At 41.5% G+C, this 19849-nt stretch overlaps 1 protein-coding gene across 1 annotated transcript in view; it reads left to right on the forward strand.

The window, feature by feature from the left end:
• Positions 1 to 19849, forward strand: part of LOC136877244 (facilitated trehalose transporter Tret1) — a 57063-nt gene that overhangs the window by 23538 nt on the left and 13676 nt on the right. Inside the window, exons 4-5 of the mRNA XM_067151105.2 lie at positions 15352 to 15468; positions 19349 to 19708. Of these exons, the coding sequence (XP_067007206.1) occupies positions 15352 to 15468; positions 19349 to 19708 (477 nt within the window). The remainder of the gene's footprint in view (positions 1 to 15351; positions 15469 to 19348; positions 19709 to 19849) is intronic.

Raw genomic sequence — 19849 nt, forward strand, 5'->3', positions numbered from 1 at the left:
AAAAGTGGTACGAGGGCTGGAACGGGGTCCACTCAGCCTCGGGAGGTCAACTGAGTAGAGGTGGGTTCGATTCCCACCTCAGCCATCCTCGAAGTGGTTTTCCGTGGTTTCCCACTTCACCTCCAGGAGAATGCCGGGATGGTCCCTAACTTAAGGCCACGGCCGCTTCCTTCCCTCATCCTTGCCTATCCCTTCCAATCTTCCCATCCCCCTACAAGGCCCCTGTTCACCATAGCAGGTGAGGCCGCCTGGGCGAGGTACTGGTCATACTCCCCAGTTGTATCCCACGACCAAGAGTCTGAAGCTCCAGGACACTGCCCTTGAGGCGGTAGAGTTGGGATCCCTCGCTGAGTCCGAGGGAAAAACCGAACCTGGAGGGTAAACAGTTGATGATGATGATGATGACGGTGATTCAGATGGATTTAATGCAAATAATAGCTGCGCTGCCGTATTTATCGACAAAGCAGGTTGCTGTGTGATTTTTGAGAGACGTGGTGTTAACAGGATTCGTAAGTCGGTCAAGATAAATGTATTAAAAATCCCCGGTGTTGTATAGAGGATGCCAACACCGGATCCCGTGAGATCTCCGAAGTTAAGAAACATTGAGCATGGTCAAGATTTGGATGGGTTGCCACGCGCTGTCGGTGGTGGGTAAGGGAATGGAGCGGAAAGGAACTGGCCACTCTACCGCACGTAAACTCCGGCTCAGGCACACCTCTGCGGAGGTTCGGACCTGCCTTCGGGCAGAATACACCCTTACTTTAGCTTATAGAGGAAATAATTTTTGAATATAACCGTACAATGTACGGCAATCTGAAACATAAATTTTGTGTATCGCATTATATTTTTATTGCATTTTAGCCACTTGAAACTAGGAATTACAGGAATTATTAAGAAAGCAATTTGTACAAACCCTGTTGTCTTACCAGCTAATTCGTTCCTTTATTTTCTTTAATTATTAACAAACCCGGATACTTTCTCTTGCCAGTAAATTTTCCGCCTCTCCCCTCCCCCACTTCTAATTCCCAGTCGCCACTACTGGTAAGTGGCACGATTCAGAGCTGAGAGACCTGTGCTTCTGTTGCGTCTGTGATCCTGTAATTCAGGGAGGGAAATAGAAAATACGCAGCTGTGTCCTTCAGTACCCTGGAGCTAAAATTTCAAATCGCAAAATGGACAATGCAAGAGTGACTTCTTTCAGTGACAATACGTAAAATATATAAAATTGTTTACAGGTGGTTAATCTCCAGAATAACAATTATTACGGTGATGGGTTTAACGCAAACTAATAGCTGCTGTATTTATCGACAAAGCAAGTTGCTGTGTGGTTTTTGAGAGGCGGGGTGTTAACAGGATTAGTAAGTCGGTAAAGAGTCCGGCCGCGCGGTGTAGGGGGCAACGCGTCCGCCTGTCACCCGTCGGCCCCGGGTACGATTCCCAGTCGGGTCAGGGGTTTTTAATCGTAAATGATTTATATCCCTGCCCTGGGGACTGGGCGTTTGTGTCGTTCTTAACGTTCCTTTTCTCACATTCAACACTTTACACTTCCGCCATTTACAAAAAAAATACACGTAGGTTCCTCACATATACTGCAAGTAGGGGCAAAAGATCTTTCAAGGTCGACGCCCCGAACAAATAGCAAAAAATAAAGATTCGGTAGCGATATATCAGTCACCTCAGCAATCTCTTCAAAAGGACTGAGCTATCCCGATACTCGTGGTGTTGAAATGGAGAACCAGAGGACTGTCGCGACCTACCCTGACTACTGAGAGTCCGGTTCACAGTACAACCGCTGACTCGTGTCAAAGGACACGGCCGAATGCTATCTACGATCACGCCACGCTCTTATCACACATGTCGCCGTCTTCTTGTTTATTATAGCACACCATCCCGGAAGAGGACTGTCAGTTCAAATCTTGTTCACTCCATGCCCTCCAGTTTGAAGTCTCCTGCACATACGGGGTGAAGCCGAAATCCACCGGAAAAAATTCGGAGGATGTTCAGAGATACCTTCTGAGTATACTGGTAAAAGGGACACGTGGTTTCCAGTGTCTCGTTATAGAGCAATAATGTAATTACAACGTATTAGCCTTGTTACCCAAATGATCCTCTTTTCTGTGAGAATACCTTCATATAAGGCAGGGGCGTAACGAATGTGATACGGGCCCGCCTGCCAAAATACAAATTCGGGCCCCCTCAATTTTTTTTTCTGTACGTCGCACAGACACAGATAGGTCTTATGCCGACAATGCGATTGGAGAGACCCAAGAGTGGGAAGGAAGCTGTCGATGTCTTCCTTAAGGTACAGCCCCAGCATTTGCCTGGTGTGAAAATGGGAAACCACGGAAAATCATCTTTAGCGCTGCCGACAGTGGGGTTCGAACCCACTATCTCCCAGATGCAAGCTCACAGCCGCGCGCCCCTAACTACACGGCCAACTCGCCCGGTAAATACATTTTTAACCATATAAATAACTTAATATAAATTTAATTACAGCAGGTAGAAGTAATACAATATAGCCTATTGCCAAGTTATATCAACAAAGAGATTATTCGTTATTGTAAGATGATTATTATTAACATTTTAATAGATTTTATTTGCCTGCCTGCGAGATTTAACGGCTAAGCTGCTGAAATGCCAACCTTGCACAACTTAGATGGTGGTGGTGATTGTGGTGATTATTGTTTTAAGAGGAAGTACAACTAGGCAACCATCCTCTGAAACAAAATGACGTATGGCTTTTAGTGCCGGGAGTGTCCGAGGACAAGTTCGGCTCGCCAGATGCAGGTCTTTTGATATGGCCACCGTAGGCGACCGGCGCGTCGTGATGAGAATGAAATGATGAAGAGGACACATACACCCAGCCCCCATGCCAGCGAAATTAACCAATTAAGTTTAAAATTCCCGACCCTGCCGGGCATCAAAACCAGGGACCCCTTTGACGAAAGGCCAGCACTAATATATTGTCTTCAGCAGCTGAAGATAGCCTATAATACAGGCCGAAACCGGTACTACAAAATGTATTTAATACATCAAAATGAAAATAGTATTTATTATGTGGGAGATCAAGTCTTATAATTGCGATTATTAATACGGTATATTGTCGGTTTTTCCTATTAGACACTAGAAAATATGTGTTTGTCTGCTTATAGTAACACCACCTGTATCTGTGTCTGTGCTTCACTCGGATCATTGGACAGTTGATAATCAGTGTCAGACAGATTGGGATCGCTATTGACTTGCAATTTTGGCAGTACACACAGATTCAGCATTTGACCATGAAGGTACCAAGAAAGATTCTAGGTATGGAGAATAATTATTGTTCAACCTGATGTATATTTGTTGATATTTACCTCATAAAGTTCTCATCGGTATTCATAAATATCGAATAGGGCTTGTCATTTTAATTTCGTATCTTACATCGTTACAAGCCGTTAATTTTGTAGGTGAGTGTGTCGAGTGGTTGTACTAACCTCATCATTACTGCTATGATGATTTTCATCCAAACACAAGGACACGAGACATTTTCCTCTGGATAACGTCACTGCAGTAATAATATTGTTGTTTCATACAATACAGTAATATAAAAATTCACTCTTGTTAGCAGATCTATATTTTAACTCCTTTATCTAATGTATTTCTTTGTTTTTCTCCTTGGGCATTTGTATTGTAGCAATGCTTATTTTCTAAAGCTTTAGGTACCTGACCGCATACCCACACATGTTGTCCCCTTTTCACACATACGCTCACCCCACCCTCAATAAGTCACAAGTTTCGATATTTGAAAACTTGTGATAAAAATTACAATGAAAAATTTTTTTTTTTGCAAAATACGTTTCTGAAATTCAGGATTTTAGAACACAGTGTTTCTTATAATTAAAACAATAAAACAACAACATTTAATACGTATAAACAGCGGGCAGTATGGAATATTCTTCAGACAGATTTTCTCGTAACTTTGATACTAGTGAGTGGAAAAAAGTCACAAGTTAATTTTACTGGCAATAAATAAATAAGCTTATAAATGTAATCAATAGAATAAAATATATCCATGACGTTTTTAAACATTTTACTATTTAACCTCTACAAAGCTGCATTTTCTTGTATGTTTATTATTAATGAGCACATCTTTAAAACATATTGAATTTTAACTGAGGTCAAGTTAAAGAAGAAGTTCATACTTCAGTGTGCTGACTATGTTCCAGTAACTTTTTTATGAGGAATCTCAGTTCCGGTTCAGCAAAGTGTTTTTAAAAAGTTGAAATATTTAGGAGTATCACTCACTGTACGTAAGTCGATATCAGTAGTCAATGCATATTTTTATTAACATGTGAAGAAAATTTCAGATAAAAATATTGGTTACTTTACGCTGTGTAGTCTGTTAAATGGAAACTTGAAAAAAATGCCTTAAATCGCTCTGGCATTCTAAATACACTGGCGGAAAAAATTTAGAACACCGTGACTGTGTATGTCACTTTATTCGAGATTCTTACATACCCGTGTCAGTTGGTTCTTCTCGCGACCCTCACACTTTTTCTGGCATAGTGAAAACAAAAATCTCATACCCAATTTTTTCAGTGACTGGTGATATGATGTTGACGATGACAAATGTTTGACACAAGGGTTATCAACCATTTATAATGAGGATGTTGAAATAGACAAGGTTCTGGCTCTTGCATAACATCACTCTGTGGGTGGAGGCGATATCCGCCGCGTGTCGTAAGAGGCGACTAAAAGGGGCCCAGAGGATTTTAAATATGGAACGTGGGTTGGCGACCACGGATCCTTAGCTGAGTCCTGCCATTGCTTACACTTATTTGTGCCAAGCTCCTCAGTTTCATTTATCCTATCCGACCTCCTTTGGTCAGTCCGACTCCATGGATAAATGGTTAGCGTGCTGGTCTTTCGTCACAGGATTTCCGGGTTCGATTCCCGGCAGGGTCGGAATTTTAACTATCATTGGTTAATTGCGCTGGCACGGGGGCTAGGTGTATGCGTCGTCTCCATTATCATTTCATCCCCATCACGACGCGCAGGTCACCTACGGGAGTCAAATCAAAAGACTTGCACCTGGCGAGCCGAACATGTCCTCGGACACTCCTGGCACTGAAAGCCGTACGCCATTTGATTTTCCTTTGGTAAAAACTTGTCCTTTCCCAACCTCGACCGTATTAGGTTTCCGAGGCATTGGGAGTCTCAGTTTCAAGCCCTTCGTGGCCCTTTTCTCTCTTGTTGGCCGATACCTCCATTTTTGGAAGTGTAGGGCCCCTTTCAATTTTCACTCTGATTAGTGTTAATTGTTGCCCGGTTGTACTTCCTATTAAAACGATAATCAGCACCACCATCACATACGCTTCTGTGAGAATGGAGCCCTACTCATGATGATTTCTAATGCTAAAGAATACACACACATCCAGCCCCAGAGATATCTGAATTAACCAATAAAGATTAAAATCCTGGACCCGGCCAGGAATCGAATCCAGGACCCCCTGGGCCAAAGGCCAGCAGCAAAGTCACTTTCCTGCAGCTCACGTTTGACGTAAAACTTGAGTTCTCATAACCACGATATCAGCAATCACCACAAGCTCTGTTCCATTCTTACTTCTTCTTCACCTTATTCCAGTCAGGAGTCGCTTGGCTGGTTTTTGGGTTTAGGACGGGAAATTACAATCGATACACTCCCTTACACCATCTAATTTTAATGGTATAAATTCCATCGTGGTATCCTCCTGAATTCCAATCTCGATCATTGTTAGTTTTTTTTAAGTTCCGTTTGGGCCTGCTATGGACCACGTGGTTCTTATCTCTAGCAGCTTTCTTCTTAGACGACTACTCTTTTATTCTTGCACTGTGAACGTCTTTCCGCTCCAGAGTCCATTTCACACCTCCTCCCGGACGCACTGTTCTTTTCTGCTAGTGACTGGAGAGAGTTTGATGTTCTGATCAACATTCTTTACCTATTCCTGTCATAGATTTCACTGCGAGCAATGTCCAATTGTTGAAGGTATTTTCTGACAAGTCTTGCCCACTTGGCATTACTCGCATTCTCTCTAGAGATGATTTGGAAGATTCTGGAGATGAGCCTCTGATTGTCCATTCTCATGATATGACCATAAAAGTTAAATCTCCTCTTCCTCATAGATGCTGTAATGCTATCTAATTGTTGATACATACAGTTCATTGTTGTGCCTGATTCTGTACTTGCCTTCATAGGACCCATGATATTTCTCAGGATCCTCCTTTCCTTCAGCTCCAGTTTTCTGAGTTGCCATTATTATTATTATTATTATAATTATTATTATTATTATTATTATTATTATTATTAACAAATACATCGCTATTGGGAAATATGCCGGTGGCAATGGTCACCTACAGTAGTGTGATAATAAAATAAAGTTAAAACATAATTAAACAACAAGATTACATCAAGCAATACCATGGAAAGACAATATTACAAGAAATAGGCTACTGCCAGTTTAACATTCTAAATCCACCATCATTATATACAATTTTACGCACAACTTAAGTATTTCCAGTGCTTAACACTACGGCTTACAATACTATAGGTTGAGCTTACTATTGGCTTAACATTACAACACCGCCATATACAAATTCACATGTACCTTAAGTAATTCAAAATTTTACACTATGACTTACAGTACGATGAAGATCAATCTTAGCGTTGTAAATACAGCATGTTCATATACATATTCACACATACATTAAATAATTCAGATGCCAGAATACTACAATTTACAGTGGGTTGTATTAAAATATGGCACTATCATATAGAAATTTGCATACAATTTACAGAATGCTGGAGTCAGTTCTTGAAGCAGCCTACATTTTTGGGGAAAAGGCTCTAAGGCAGCCGCAGGTATAGTTAGTTTTCTGCGATCTACCTCGTACTTTATGCGGATGATCTGTCCTACTTATATAACCAGGCTTTTCTAGTCGACTGTTCAACTCTGCCCCAGATGGCTTATACATGGCACTTAACCGTGTTCGTTTCCTTCTAGTCCCCAGTGTCTCTCACCCGAATTTTTCTATAAAACTTTTCACACCACCTCTCGGATTGAAATCGTTAAATACGAATCTTGCAGTCTTATGCTGTACCATCCCAAGTTCCTTGATGAGTCCTGCTTGGTATGGATCCAATATTCCAGGACTGGCGTAATGAGAGAAATATAGCCCTGCGCTTTTGTCTGAGAACTGCTGCCCTTTAGCACCCTCATCACGAAGTGTAAGGAGTTGTGCGCTTTAGAAATTACTCGACGGAAACACAGCAGCTACGCCACTGAGCTACAAAGGTAGGCGTGGCTCTATGAGGAATGAAATGTTCACTTGTGACATCACAAGCTTTAGGATAGCGCTCCGAAAGAGGAATATGACGTCAACAAATGCATGATATAAAATCAGGAGATGGGTTTCGCTGCGCACTTCAAGGGAAATTGACTTTTATATTACAGCTGAACATTTGTTACATTTATCTCAGATAAGTATCTGGGAAGGTCATGCTGACGTCACGATGGTCGGAAGATGCCGACGTCATTTGAATGGTGCGAGAGACCTACCAGCGTGTTGTTTACTCACGACAAGACCTCGAACTCTTGTTTTGTTCCTCTATAAACTCATGAAAAATGAATGTCGTATATTGACCGAACAAGCTCATAAGGAGGAAAATGCATGCATCAAAATGGCCACAATGAATATAGGACGGTATACTCTATCGCAATACTCTAAATTATGGTAAATTACGGCCCACTGCAGAGGCGGATCCAGGAATCCCTAAAGGGAGAGGCTAACTTAAAATAATCCACACCAAAAATCAAAAACGAGTAATTGGGATATTTTACTTCCATAGTGATAAAATTTCTCAAGATTATTTTAAGAAAATTTTTACGGTATAGTAAACGCTAGTTAAGGTAATTTATTTATATTAATTTCACCACAAAATTCAATTATATAAGTTTTAAAGTACATCAACTTTACTATGTACGGTTATGTATTAGCAATTCACATCAATCAACATTTGAGTTGTTAGAAATATCCGGCCTTCGTGGTTTTGAATTAAGACATCTTCAGCATTTATTTCCCTTTGCTTATGGATGTTTGCTAATGCAAGGCCATTAAGCCGGCTCTCTCCCATTGTACTTGTAGGATTTTAGCTTACGTAGGGCGGAGAAACTTCTGTCTGTAGAGGCTGTCATGATTGGCAGCGTGACAAATATTTGTAGCAATAGTCTAATATTGGGAAAGAAATCTTCATTACGTAGAGCTCATTATATTCAACTTTCCTATTACGGTGCCAATGTAAGACAATGCACCTATTTCCAAACCAATGATAAATTCACTTCTTCTCAAAGCTGCGACGAAAGGAACAGCTTTACTTAACGTCTTACTTTCTGTATCTTCTTCTATTCGTTCGAGAAACTTTAAACATGTAATATTAGTTCCTGAGATACAATGAAGCTATCATGCCTTCCTACCCAATGAGCAGACAAAATGCTTTTTACTTGGTCTTTTTTGACTCGCTGATATTGGGTTCACTGATAACACTGTTTGAAGAGCAACATTCTTTTCGCCGAAGCAGAGACAAACGTTGTCACTAATGAGTAGAGGCTGGAAGTTCAGGCATTTACTTTTGCTTTAAAAAAAATGAAATGTCGTATGCCTTTTAGTGTCGAGAGTGTCCGAGTACAAGTTCGGATCGCCAGGTGTAGGTCTTTTGATTTTACGTCCGTAGGCGACCTGCGCGTCGTGATGAGGATGAAATGATGATGAAGACGACACATACACCCAGCTCCCGTGCCAGCGAACTTAACCAATGATGATTAAAATTCCCGACCCCGCCGGGAATCGAACCCGGGACCCCTGTGACCAAAGGCCAGCACGCTAACCATTTAGCCATGGAGCCGGACCACTTTTTCTAAAAATAGGCAGGCAAATAAGCACTGGACATTTAGGAAATAGACAGTAAAACAATTAAAATAGGCGTTTATAATGACCAAAATGGGCACTAAAATAATAAAGATGATTTAATGTAAGATACGTAACACACATCTGCATCACATTTTAGTACTTAGTCTTACATCCCCCTGTGGGTGGGGATAACAGAATAAAGTCAACGGTATACCCCTGTCTGTCGTAAGAAGAGACTATAAGTGGGACCAGGGCCTCTCAACTTGGGAGCGTGGGTTGACGATCACAGTTCTCTTAGCTGAGTCTGGCGTTGCTTCCATTTACTTGTGTCAGGTTCCTTGCTCTTACCTTTCCTGTCTGACCTCCCTTGGTAAAATCTTGTTCTTTTCCTACCCCAACGGTAGATTTGCGAGGCCATAGAGAGTTTTTCATTTTCACGCTCTTCTTGTGCCTTCCCTTCCTTAATTCTTCCATTTTCCTTCTGATTAGTGTTTTCTTTGCTAGTGGCTTTACGTCGCACCGACACAGATAGGTCTTATGGTGACGGTGGGATAGGAAAGGCCTAGGAGTTGGAATTAAGCGGCCGTGGCCTTAATTAAGGTACAACCCCAGCATTTGCCTGGTGTGAAAATGGCAAACCAGACAAAACCATCTCCAGGGCTGCGGACAGTGGGATTCGAACCCACTATCTCCCCGATGCAAGCTCACAGCCGCGCGCCTCTAACCGCACGGCCAGCTCGCCCGGTCTGATTAGTGTTAATATAGGATGGTTACCAAGTTATTTTTCCTCTTAACCCTTAAATACAGAGCGTTGCACATGTGCAAAGGATAATTTACTTGCCTGTTATATCTGCTTCACAAGTTTACAAGTGAGCATTGGCTTCTACCTTACAGACGAGCTCCCTGGATCGCGGATTTATTAAAAATTTAGCATCTTTTATTTTATGATATATAAACTTTAGACACTTCAGGTAAAACAATTAAATTTTGTTTACCTCGAAGAATTCGTGAGAAACGACATCCCTAACATTGAAGTGCGGCAATAGCACAGTAATCATACGGCTTTGCATATACCGGTACGTAAAAACATTCAAAACTCTGAACATTTTGACTGATCCAAATACATTTAAAAATATTTATTTTGTCAAATAATTTTTAAAATATATATCTAATAATAATGCATTACTTTTGGAATGAAGAAAACACCATATTTAAACGAAATAATAAATTGCACGTTCAAGGTCTAAGACAATAATCACCACCAACACTTAATTTTACGTAGCAAAGACGGGCCTGGCAGCCCTCTCGATCATTTGGCTTTTGGAGGTTTCGGTAGAGATGTGTTTACTATGAAAATATCACTTATGTAAACATTATTTATTAAGTTAAAATGATATTTTCTTTTTATTACTACAGTACACTGGAATTATATAATATTTTATTTCAATTGGTTAATTTTAATGCATAAATAAAAACATAAAATATCCACAAAAAATTAAAAGAGGCAAAAAAGGCATTAAACTATCAAATACGCTGCAGAAGCTAAATTAGACACAAAAAAAGGCAAAATAATAACTGGTCCTACCGTTCCCTAACGTACGAAAACATGTTTGTCGCTATGTCACATTTCGATATATCCTCCAGATTTTTATAAAAAGGCATTTTGCCCACATTCCGGGCTCTACTGATGGGATGTACTGTATCCTGAGTCCAAAAATATTGAAACTTTAATCAAACTTTTAAACTTTTAGCTTTTAAATGTAACTAAAGGGGGAAGAGCTATAAAGCAGCCACCCTTAGCCCCTCCCCGGATCCGCCTCTCGCCCGCTATATATCCTTATTTGCTTCAAATTTTAAGAAAAAGTGGCATATCGGGTAGATACGAGATTCAACGGAGGGAATAAATGTAAATCAGAAAAGCTGACGTGCTGCAGATGGATTTTGAGCACAGTAATCTTGCACTGCAGTAATGGCCGAAGTAAAAATATCGAGACAGCATATGACGTAACTTTCAATAATAATATAATTGCTAGTTTGAATGGCTCAGACGGTCACGCGTTAGCTTTCTGATCCCAAGTTTGTCGTAAAACAGAAGGATGGTTTCGTTTAATACTCGCTTCCTTCGTATAAAACATAGTGTTCACTGCAACTGAGAGCCCTCTGCATTAGCTTTCACTTCACTTATTAGCCTATACTACAGTATTGGAAAGTAATCCACCTTTTTCTGTTCCAATGTCCAACATAGCATTCAATCCTCTCATGTTTCTCTCCGACTTAATAATGGAAATGATCATTCTCATGTCATCTTCGAAGTTCCATTATATTAGATTGCACATTTTGAAGTTTCTACTTTAATACTTTTGTCCTTCCTGAAAAGGAGTTCTGTAGATACGAGGATTTATATTAACAGCGCCGATATATAAGAAACCGAGTGAATGGCTACGTGGTTTGAGCGTAGCTGTCCAGTAGCATTCGGGATTTGAACCCCATTCTTGAAAATGGTACTCCGTACTTTCCCATTTTCACGCTTAGGAGCGCGCAGCTGTGAGCTCGCATCCGGGAGATAGTGGGTTCGAACCCCACTGTCGGCAGCCCTGAAGATGGTTTCCCATTTTCACATCAGGCAAGTGCTGGGGCTGTACCTTAATTAAGGCCACGGCCGCTTCTTTCCAATTCCTAGGCCCTTCCTCGCCCATTGTAGCCATAATACCTATCTGTGTAGGTGTGACGTAAAGCAAATAGCAAAAAAATCCAACTCCTAGCCCTTTTCTATACCGCCGTCGCCATAAAACCTATCCATGCAAAACTAATAATTGTAAGATACATGAGAAATTATTTCTGGGCTTGCAAGTCGTGGTCTAACTGGGTTAGTAGCTCTCAGTGTTTCTGCGGAAACTGTGCCCAGCATTCTCAAGGGATCTACTCTCTCTCCCTCGGACTACAAGACCGGAAAATAATTTATGCTCTAAAAGATAAAGGGAGGTATATTCGTGATACAAGTAAGTTTGTAATAAATTTTTGAGTAAGTGTCCCTATTGCAGACTAAGTATTTCAACATTAGTAGAATAGAATAGAATAGAATAGAATGGAGTACGCCCATCCCCTAGTTCCGGATACCGGAATTATGGGAGAGAGTACTCTTTTATTGCAATTTGTTCAATTTGATACATGCTTAACAATTAACATTTTCCTCTTACATTTCAACATTAGTACTAGTTCCTTGAGTTCTCAACAGATGTCTCTAGCTACGTGCATTGATCTTCATCGCTCTAGCAGACTCATGAACATATCTCCTTTTGCCCTACATTGAGACGCCGAGGCCGGCCCTGAAAGTCTAAATATTTTTTTAATTGACGAATGATTTCTTTTTCTTGACAAGATTGAGACCACGTGGTCTTCCCTTTTACATGTTACACAATATTTCTCCTTACTTCCTTAATATCTCGAAAATTTTCCACAACAATTTCTAGAGTTTTTATGTTAAAACGTAATTCGGACTTTCGAGAAATATTTAAGTTCATGAAAGTCCTAATCATCGCCTAAGTTTGCGTAGTTATACTATTTTGTTTCTGGTTCCCAATTTCGAAACTCTGAGCCTGGCTCTCCCAGGGGATTTGGGGAAATTGTGATTTTTTTCCAAGGGATCTTGACGGTATCAGGTTTCCTGGTACCAAGTTTTAAGTTCCTACGGTGCCTGGCAGTGCTGCATAAATTTTTGTCTATTTTCATTTTTATATTTACCATTATACGTCGACTTCCATTTATCAGTGTAAATTGGAGATACATTGTATTCGTCCCTGCAGCATTAATTTCAACATATTAATAGCATATTATATGTCCAACTCATTGACTGAATGGTCAGCGTTGAGGCCTTCTGTTCAGAAGTTCCAGGGTTCGATACCCACATTCGATTCTTCTGGCCCCGGGACTGGGTGTCTGTGTCTGTTCCAACACCCTCCTCTTCACATGCAGACAGCACATCCCACTACCAACCCCCTCAGAAATGCGCAATAGTGATAACATCCCTCCATATAGTGTTGGGGCGCGCGGCTGTGAGCTTGTATCCGTGAGATAGTGGGTTCGAATCCCACTGTCGGAAGCTCTGAAAATAGTTTTCCGTGGTTTCCCATTTTCACACCCGGCAAATGCTGGGGCTGTACCTTAATTAATACCACGGCTGCTTCCTTCCAACTCCTAGACCTTTCCTATCCTATCTGTGACTGTGCGACGTAAAGCCACTAGCAAAAAAAAAAGCATAGTGTTGGCGTCAGGAAGGGCATCCGGTCGTGAAATAGGTCCAAATCTCCTTGTGCGTCACAGTTCGCACCCACGAGCCAACAGCTGCGGAAAAATCAGTATAATATGAATGGTATATCTTATACCATCACCTTTCATATTGTTAATGCCTTAAATAGTAAATTACTAATATATTTGTCGACCCATGCTGCTCCTCAGTATTCGTTATAAATAGGTCAGATAACTCGTCTTGATATGCTTGTCGTAGTCATATTGCTTTGCCTGCCCTTTTCAATCCTTTTATGAACATTTAATACCGGAAATGTAGTTGATAACACTTCTTTCCATACCATATTCTCTGCGCTTAGACCATTCGGCCATATCTGGATCTTAATATTTTCAAGCGATCTAGCCCGAGATAGTGCAACATACAATTGACCGCGGTTGAATACTGGTTCCGGTAACTAGACTACCTAATTTTTCAAGAGTTTATACCTGCACTTTATTAATGGTCATACAGATACCACCCCGTCTGTACATACGTAGACTGTTTTCTCTTAGCAACATGTAAGATATTAGGAACGTTCTGCCATCTGTTGAGTATATTCAGAAGCTGGGGAAGGTCAGAGAATCAAAGAATGTCTAGTAGAGAATAGCATTCTTCCATCGTCATAAGAAGTGTGTACTCTCTGGCTCCACAGATAGTAATCAAACATGGCTGCATGTAATGATATTACTAAGGATGAAAATCACATATCAGACTATTATTTCATTTGTTATTATTATTATTATTATTATTATTATTATTATTATTATTATTATTATTATTATTATTATTATTATTATTATTACAACTTCCCCCATGAGGAGGCTGCCACAAGGACAAAGTATGTCTACTACACAGTATTTTGTCTTCTAAGTTACTGGTGAGTCTGCTAGTGTGCCAGACAGAAATAACCATCACAGGACTCAGGAATAAATTTGGAATGTGCATGATGTACAGCTCTTCAAATGTTATATAGATGATTGCAGAGTATGGTTATTGAACCTCGTATTGCTGCGATAGCAATGTCGTGAAGTCGTGTCCGGTTGAGACCGAGAGAATCCCACAGGTGTGCAATGACTTTAGGAATTGTGCCTCGAGCTCCGATCATGAGCCCATGGACGGAAATATTGTCTGGGTGATATAAGTCTTGATAGTAGTTCACGGTTGGCTGGTAAATCGCCTTCTTCTCGGCGTTCACCCCTTCGGCCTGGTCAACGTGTGACTCGAAGCGTATTGTGGGATCTAAGATTAGTCCTTGCTTGCCAGCTGGTTGAAAGGCTATCATGTCAATACGCCTGTTACTCCCACCGAGGCCAGAAACCTCTTCGTGCACCCCGAAATCGCTTAGCAACCTGCTAAGTACAGAATGTATTGCGGGCTAGGGTAAGCCTTCTCCCGCAATTATTGGAGTGATCATTAAATGATTTGATTTTATGTTTACTCAAAGTTGGCTGAACTTAGAGACCTATCAATGTCTAATGATTCACCGGCAGGTAATTCTGGAGAGTATAAAACAGAAATGAAGCAAATCTGTCCAGCAGAATGGACGGACGGATTTGCCAAAGCTGTTTCTAGTAAATTCTTTTAATATATAGATATTTCGTATCTATTGAAATACCAAGTGACGTACAAAACAATGGGGTACAGAATTTTTTCTCTGAACGAGCGAGACATGCTTGAATGCATTTCAGTTCAGTATCCTAAAATACGGACCGGCTGTGTAGGGGATGGGTGTGTATTTCAAAAAAACATCAGTTCACAAACCGTCAATAGGCACAAGGATCTTAAATTTTTACAATTTAGACGGTGATAACCTAAAAATCTGAAAAATATTTACAAGAAACCAAACACTAATCTTTTCTCATTTGGGGGTAGTATAAGTGATGATTTAAATAGTCTCTGAATCTTTTAAAATGTCCACTACAATATTTTCCAGTGTCGTGTGCTTCTTCAGGATTTCCCACGTATGTTTGGGTACATTGCTTGTGTTTCAGAATAGCAGACCCATAGCAGACCAGTTTTCAGGGCGAATGTTAGGTCTCTCACTCAGATATGGGATACATGGTTCATAATTGTTCTTATTACGTAATCTTGGACATAGGCTAGGTGTTTTGTTCAGTGTTATGAATAATATTCTCTTGTTTCAGCTACTCTGGGAGCGCTGTCAGCAGGAACCTTCATGTCGTGGTCCTCTCCTGCAATACCACTGCTTCAAGATAAGCTGAATCACTTTGTAGTGACCGAGGCGCAAGGATCCTGGATAGGTAAGAATGTCATGATCATCCAATTAATCGTATACTAAACCATGTCTGACGGTCCCTCCAGTTCATTTTGTTGTTTCATTTCCGCATGAGGATTTCTCTATCATACGTATTTGAGTCATTACGTTCGTGGACTGGCCATCTAGTGTCGCTGTGGTGCACTACAGCGGAGGGTTTGCATCACAGGATATTGTCGTGACTGTTCTTCTCTAGCCCCAGCAAGAGGCAATTACGTGCCTACAGTATAAGCAGAACTACGGTCTCTATTGTGAAGGGTTGTTGAATGTCAGTGGCGGAAATTGAGAATGTCATAGTTTGAGCAACGAGCAAATTTCAAGTTCTGCCAAAGATGAGACAAGTCCGCTAGCTAAACGTTTCAGATAGTCAAGTAGAAATCATCACGACGAGAAATGACACTAAAAGACAGGTCAAAAGAGTATGCGATCCTTGAACTGTTAGAGCCAGTCAACGAACGTATTGACTGTATACACTGTGTTGCCTACCCTGTAGGCGTCAGTCCAACAAGTTATTGGCTGTAGTGCATGAGTGTACGCTGTGTTGCCAACAGTGTAGGCGCTAGTCCACGAACTTGCTGACTGTAATAGTATATTCTGTACACTTTGTCTTGAAGTTTTTTCGCATGACACTAGGACAAACTCACAGTGCCGGTAACTAATTAAAGACTACCATAAAAAATACCATATTACAGCTACAAGGGCAGCACCGGGTTTCAACCTCTCCCTACCTCATTATCATCACCATGTTGCACCTAGATACGCAGGTCGCCTATGGGAGGAAAATAGAAAGACCTCCACCAGGTGACCCTAACATGTCCTCAGACATTCCTGACAGTAAAAGCCAAAAAAACATACCAAAAGGTGGCGCAACAGCCCCGAACGGCGATGGCCTACCAAGCGACCGCTGCTCCGCCCGAAAGCCTGCAGATTACAAGGTGAGGCTGGTCAGTGAGACGAATCCTCTCGACCGTTATTCTTGGTTTTCTAGACCAAGGTCACCATCTCACCGTCAGATAGCTCCTCAATTGTAATCACGTAGTCTGAGTGGACTTCGACACAACCCTCAGGTAAGAATCTCTGACCTGGCTGGGAATCGAACCCGGGACCTCCTGGTGAAAGGCAGGCACGCAACACCTAGAACGCCGGGCGGGAATTTTTATAAATATGCTTCTTGCAATAGGTGCTCCATAGAGGAGAAGGAATGAATATATGTATTAAATGACGTCAAAGTCATCTCTACTCAGGTCCTTGGAGAAATGGAAGGTAATATCTTCCACTATCCGTAACCTCGGCACTAAGTGCGATAGATTCGTTAGCTCTATGGCCGGTCGCCTTTCACCTCAGAAATTAACCTGGTACTAATATCCGGCACAGGCTCCATGAACTCCAGACCTTTATGACTCTCTAAATCGGAAACCCCGTTTCTAATTTTGACAACACGTTCTGCGGGGAAAATAATTTACCACGTTGACTAGACAGTCCTCTAAATAATGTGAAAGCCAGGTTTAATTTTAGTACCAAATTTATTTATTTATTTATTTATTTATTTATTTATTTATTTATTTATTTATTTATTTATCAAATACGTGTGCGAATGCATCACTTTACGGTGACAAAATAACAATCAGAAGCGAAACAGCAGTAAATTACTGAAGAAAATCGAAAACTATTCAACAGACAAAAAATAACAAGAAAGCTGCAGGTTTATATTTCTTCCGTGACTGTTGATATCGTGATCATATCCATGGGATCTACATTTGTTGTGAAATCCGAAACACGGTGAGGTTATTTTTCATTTCAAACATTTCTATATGCATTGGCCCGGTTTCGAGCCTTAATTAGAACCACTGAACTTGTGTAAACAATCCCCTTACAAATAAAACTGTTGCAGAGCTACCAGACAGCATATCCCAAGTATACAAAGAGACCAAAAACCACTTATTTCATATTTAATTTGATATACCTTCTTCGAAAGAAGAATACAAAGCCTTTCTGGAAGGAACGTATCTGACTTCACGAATGAATAAAATGAGTCATCAGGCAAGAAAGAAACGGGGCGATGGCAGACCTTTGCAATAGAAGGAAGATGAATGCTAGTCCTTCGAACCCTCTTCAAGAGAAGAAACGCGGAGGGAAGTAGGGAATACAGGGAAAAAGGGTAGGAAAAGGCAGGATACGTGGTTTCCCATTTTCACACCAGGCAAATGCTGGGGCTGTACCTTAATTAAGGCCACAGCCGCTTCCTTCCAACTCCTAGGCCTTTTCTATCCCATCGTCGCCATAAGACCTATCTGTGTCGGCGCGACGTAAAGCCCCTAGAAAAAAAAGGGTAGGATAGAAAATTAGGTATCGCTCTAACTCAATACTACTGTTATCCCTAGGGAACAACTCACAGTTCGCTCTCATGAAGACAGAGTTCAAAAATAAAACAAGGCTCATAGTTAGAGGAACCAAATAAAAGTAACTGCCAGCCAAAGACAACCCTCACAACCGAGCGAACTTGCTGCGCCGTTAGGGCAGTTGCTCCGTGAGCTTGCATTCGGAAGATCGTGGTTTCAGACACCACTATTGGATGATTTTCCATTGTTTCCCATTTTCACATCAGGCAAATCCTGGGACTTAACTTCAATTAAGGCCACGGTCGCTTCCTTACCACCCCTAGCCCTTCCTTGTGTCATCGTCACCAAATAAAACCTGAATTAGTGCGCCGTTAAACCAATATTTAAAAAATAACCTCACAACCACTCAATACACAGTATTGTTGATCATGCTTCGACAGACAAACACAACACTAACAAACGCGATATCATCAAACAATACTCATAACCACTAAATACACATGGTGTTGATAATATTTTTCAAGTAGCAAAGTAGTACGAACTGCAACGACCAACAAGATGTACACCAGCGGATAAACATCAGTTGAGGAGTGTCCGTTCAAATGCGCTATTTCCACATTTAAAAAGTTGTGGGTAAAGGTCAAGAAGCATAAACTAAAAGGCACATGGAACTTACCCATAATCGGGTTTGTTGCAAATTTTAAGGAGTTACATCTTTCTGGTCTGGATTGCTCATGACAATCGATAATATTCACCTACTGTAATGCATTTGGACTAAATACTAATTCTTTCGAACCAGGCGCTTTGGCCGTGCGGTTAAGGGCGTGCAGCTGTGGGCTTGCACCCTGAAGATAGCGTGTTCGAACCCCCTTCGCGGCATCCCTGAAGATGGTTTTCCGTGGTTTCACATTTTTACACCAAACAAATGCTGGGGCCGTACCTTAATTAAGGCCTCTGCCGCTTCCTTCCCACTCCTAACACTTTCCTATCCCATCGTCACTATAAGGTCCGACTCGTTGGATGAATGGTCAGCGTACTGGTCTTCGGTTCAGAGGGTCCCGGGCTCGATTCCCGGTCGGGTCGGGGATTTTAACATTCATTGGTTAATTCCAATGGCCCGGGGGCTGGGTGTTTGTGCTGTCCCCAACATCCCTGCAACTCACACACCACACATAACACTATCCTCCACCACAATAACACGCAGTTATCTACACATGGCAGATGCCGCCCACCTTCATCGGAGGGTCTGCCTTACAAGGGCTGCACTTGGCTAGAAATAGCCATACGAAATTAAATTTATTTAGTCACTATAAGACCTATCTGTATTGAGTTTTGGAAGTGCAAATAGCACCTTTTGAACAGACATTGCTCATATCTATTCTATTAAGTATGAGTTGCTGAACACGTTGATTGTCCAAAGAACAAGTTCACTAGACAGCCTCAGGTTCACTATGTACAACGATCAAGGTGTCTCTAGCAACGATAAAAAAATAAGTTTAACCACAACGTCCCGGTGTCTTTCCGCAGGAGCTCTTATGAACTTGGGTGCCTTCCTCGGAGCGATACCAGCAGGATTCGCCGCAGATCGTTTCGGCCGCAAGAGGACTCTCTTCTCAATGGGTTTCCCTCTGGTGGCTGCGTGGATGCTGATCGCCTTCAGTGACACAGTCGGGGAGATCTACGCCGGCCGTCTGCTTGGTGGGATGGGGGTCGGAGCAGTGTCGGTGGTGGCCCCCATGTACATCGGTGAACTTGCCGAGCCGCACATCAGAGGTGCTTTGGGCGCTTTCTTCCAGCTCCAGATCACTTTGGGCATCCTCCTGGGCTACTTAGCAGGCATGGCGTCCACCGTAAAAGCCCTTTCGCTCATCTGCTGCGCGGTGCCAGGTGAGTTACCACCTCAACAGTTATGCCAAGACCAAAGTGAGAAAAATTAATACTGTAGAGCTTGGTTATAACGACATCAAAGGGACCTGATAAATTGTGCCGTTGTAAACGAGCGTCGTTGTGTCAGTCAAGTGAGGTGGA

The sequence above is a fragment of the Anabrus simplex genome, chromosome 7, assembly GCF_040414725.1.
Source record: "Anabrus simplex isolate iqAnaSimp1 chromosome 7, ASM4041472v1, whole genome shotgun sequence".
NCBI lineage: Eukaryota > Metazoa > Arthropoda > Insecta > Orthoptera > Tettigoniidae > Anabrus > Anabrus simplex.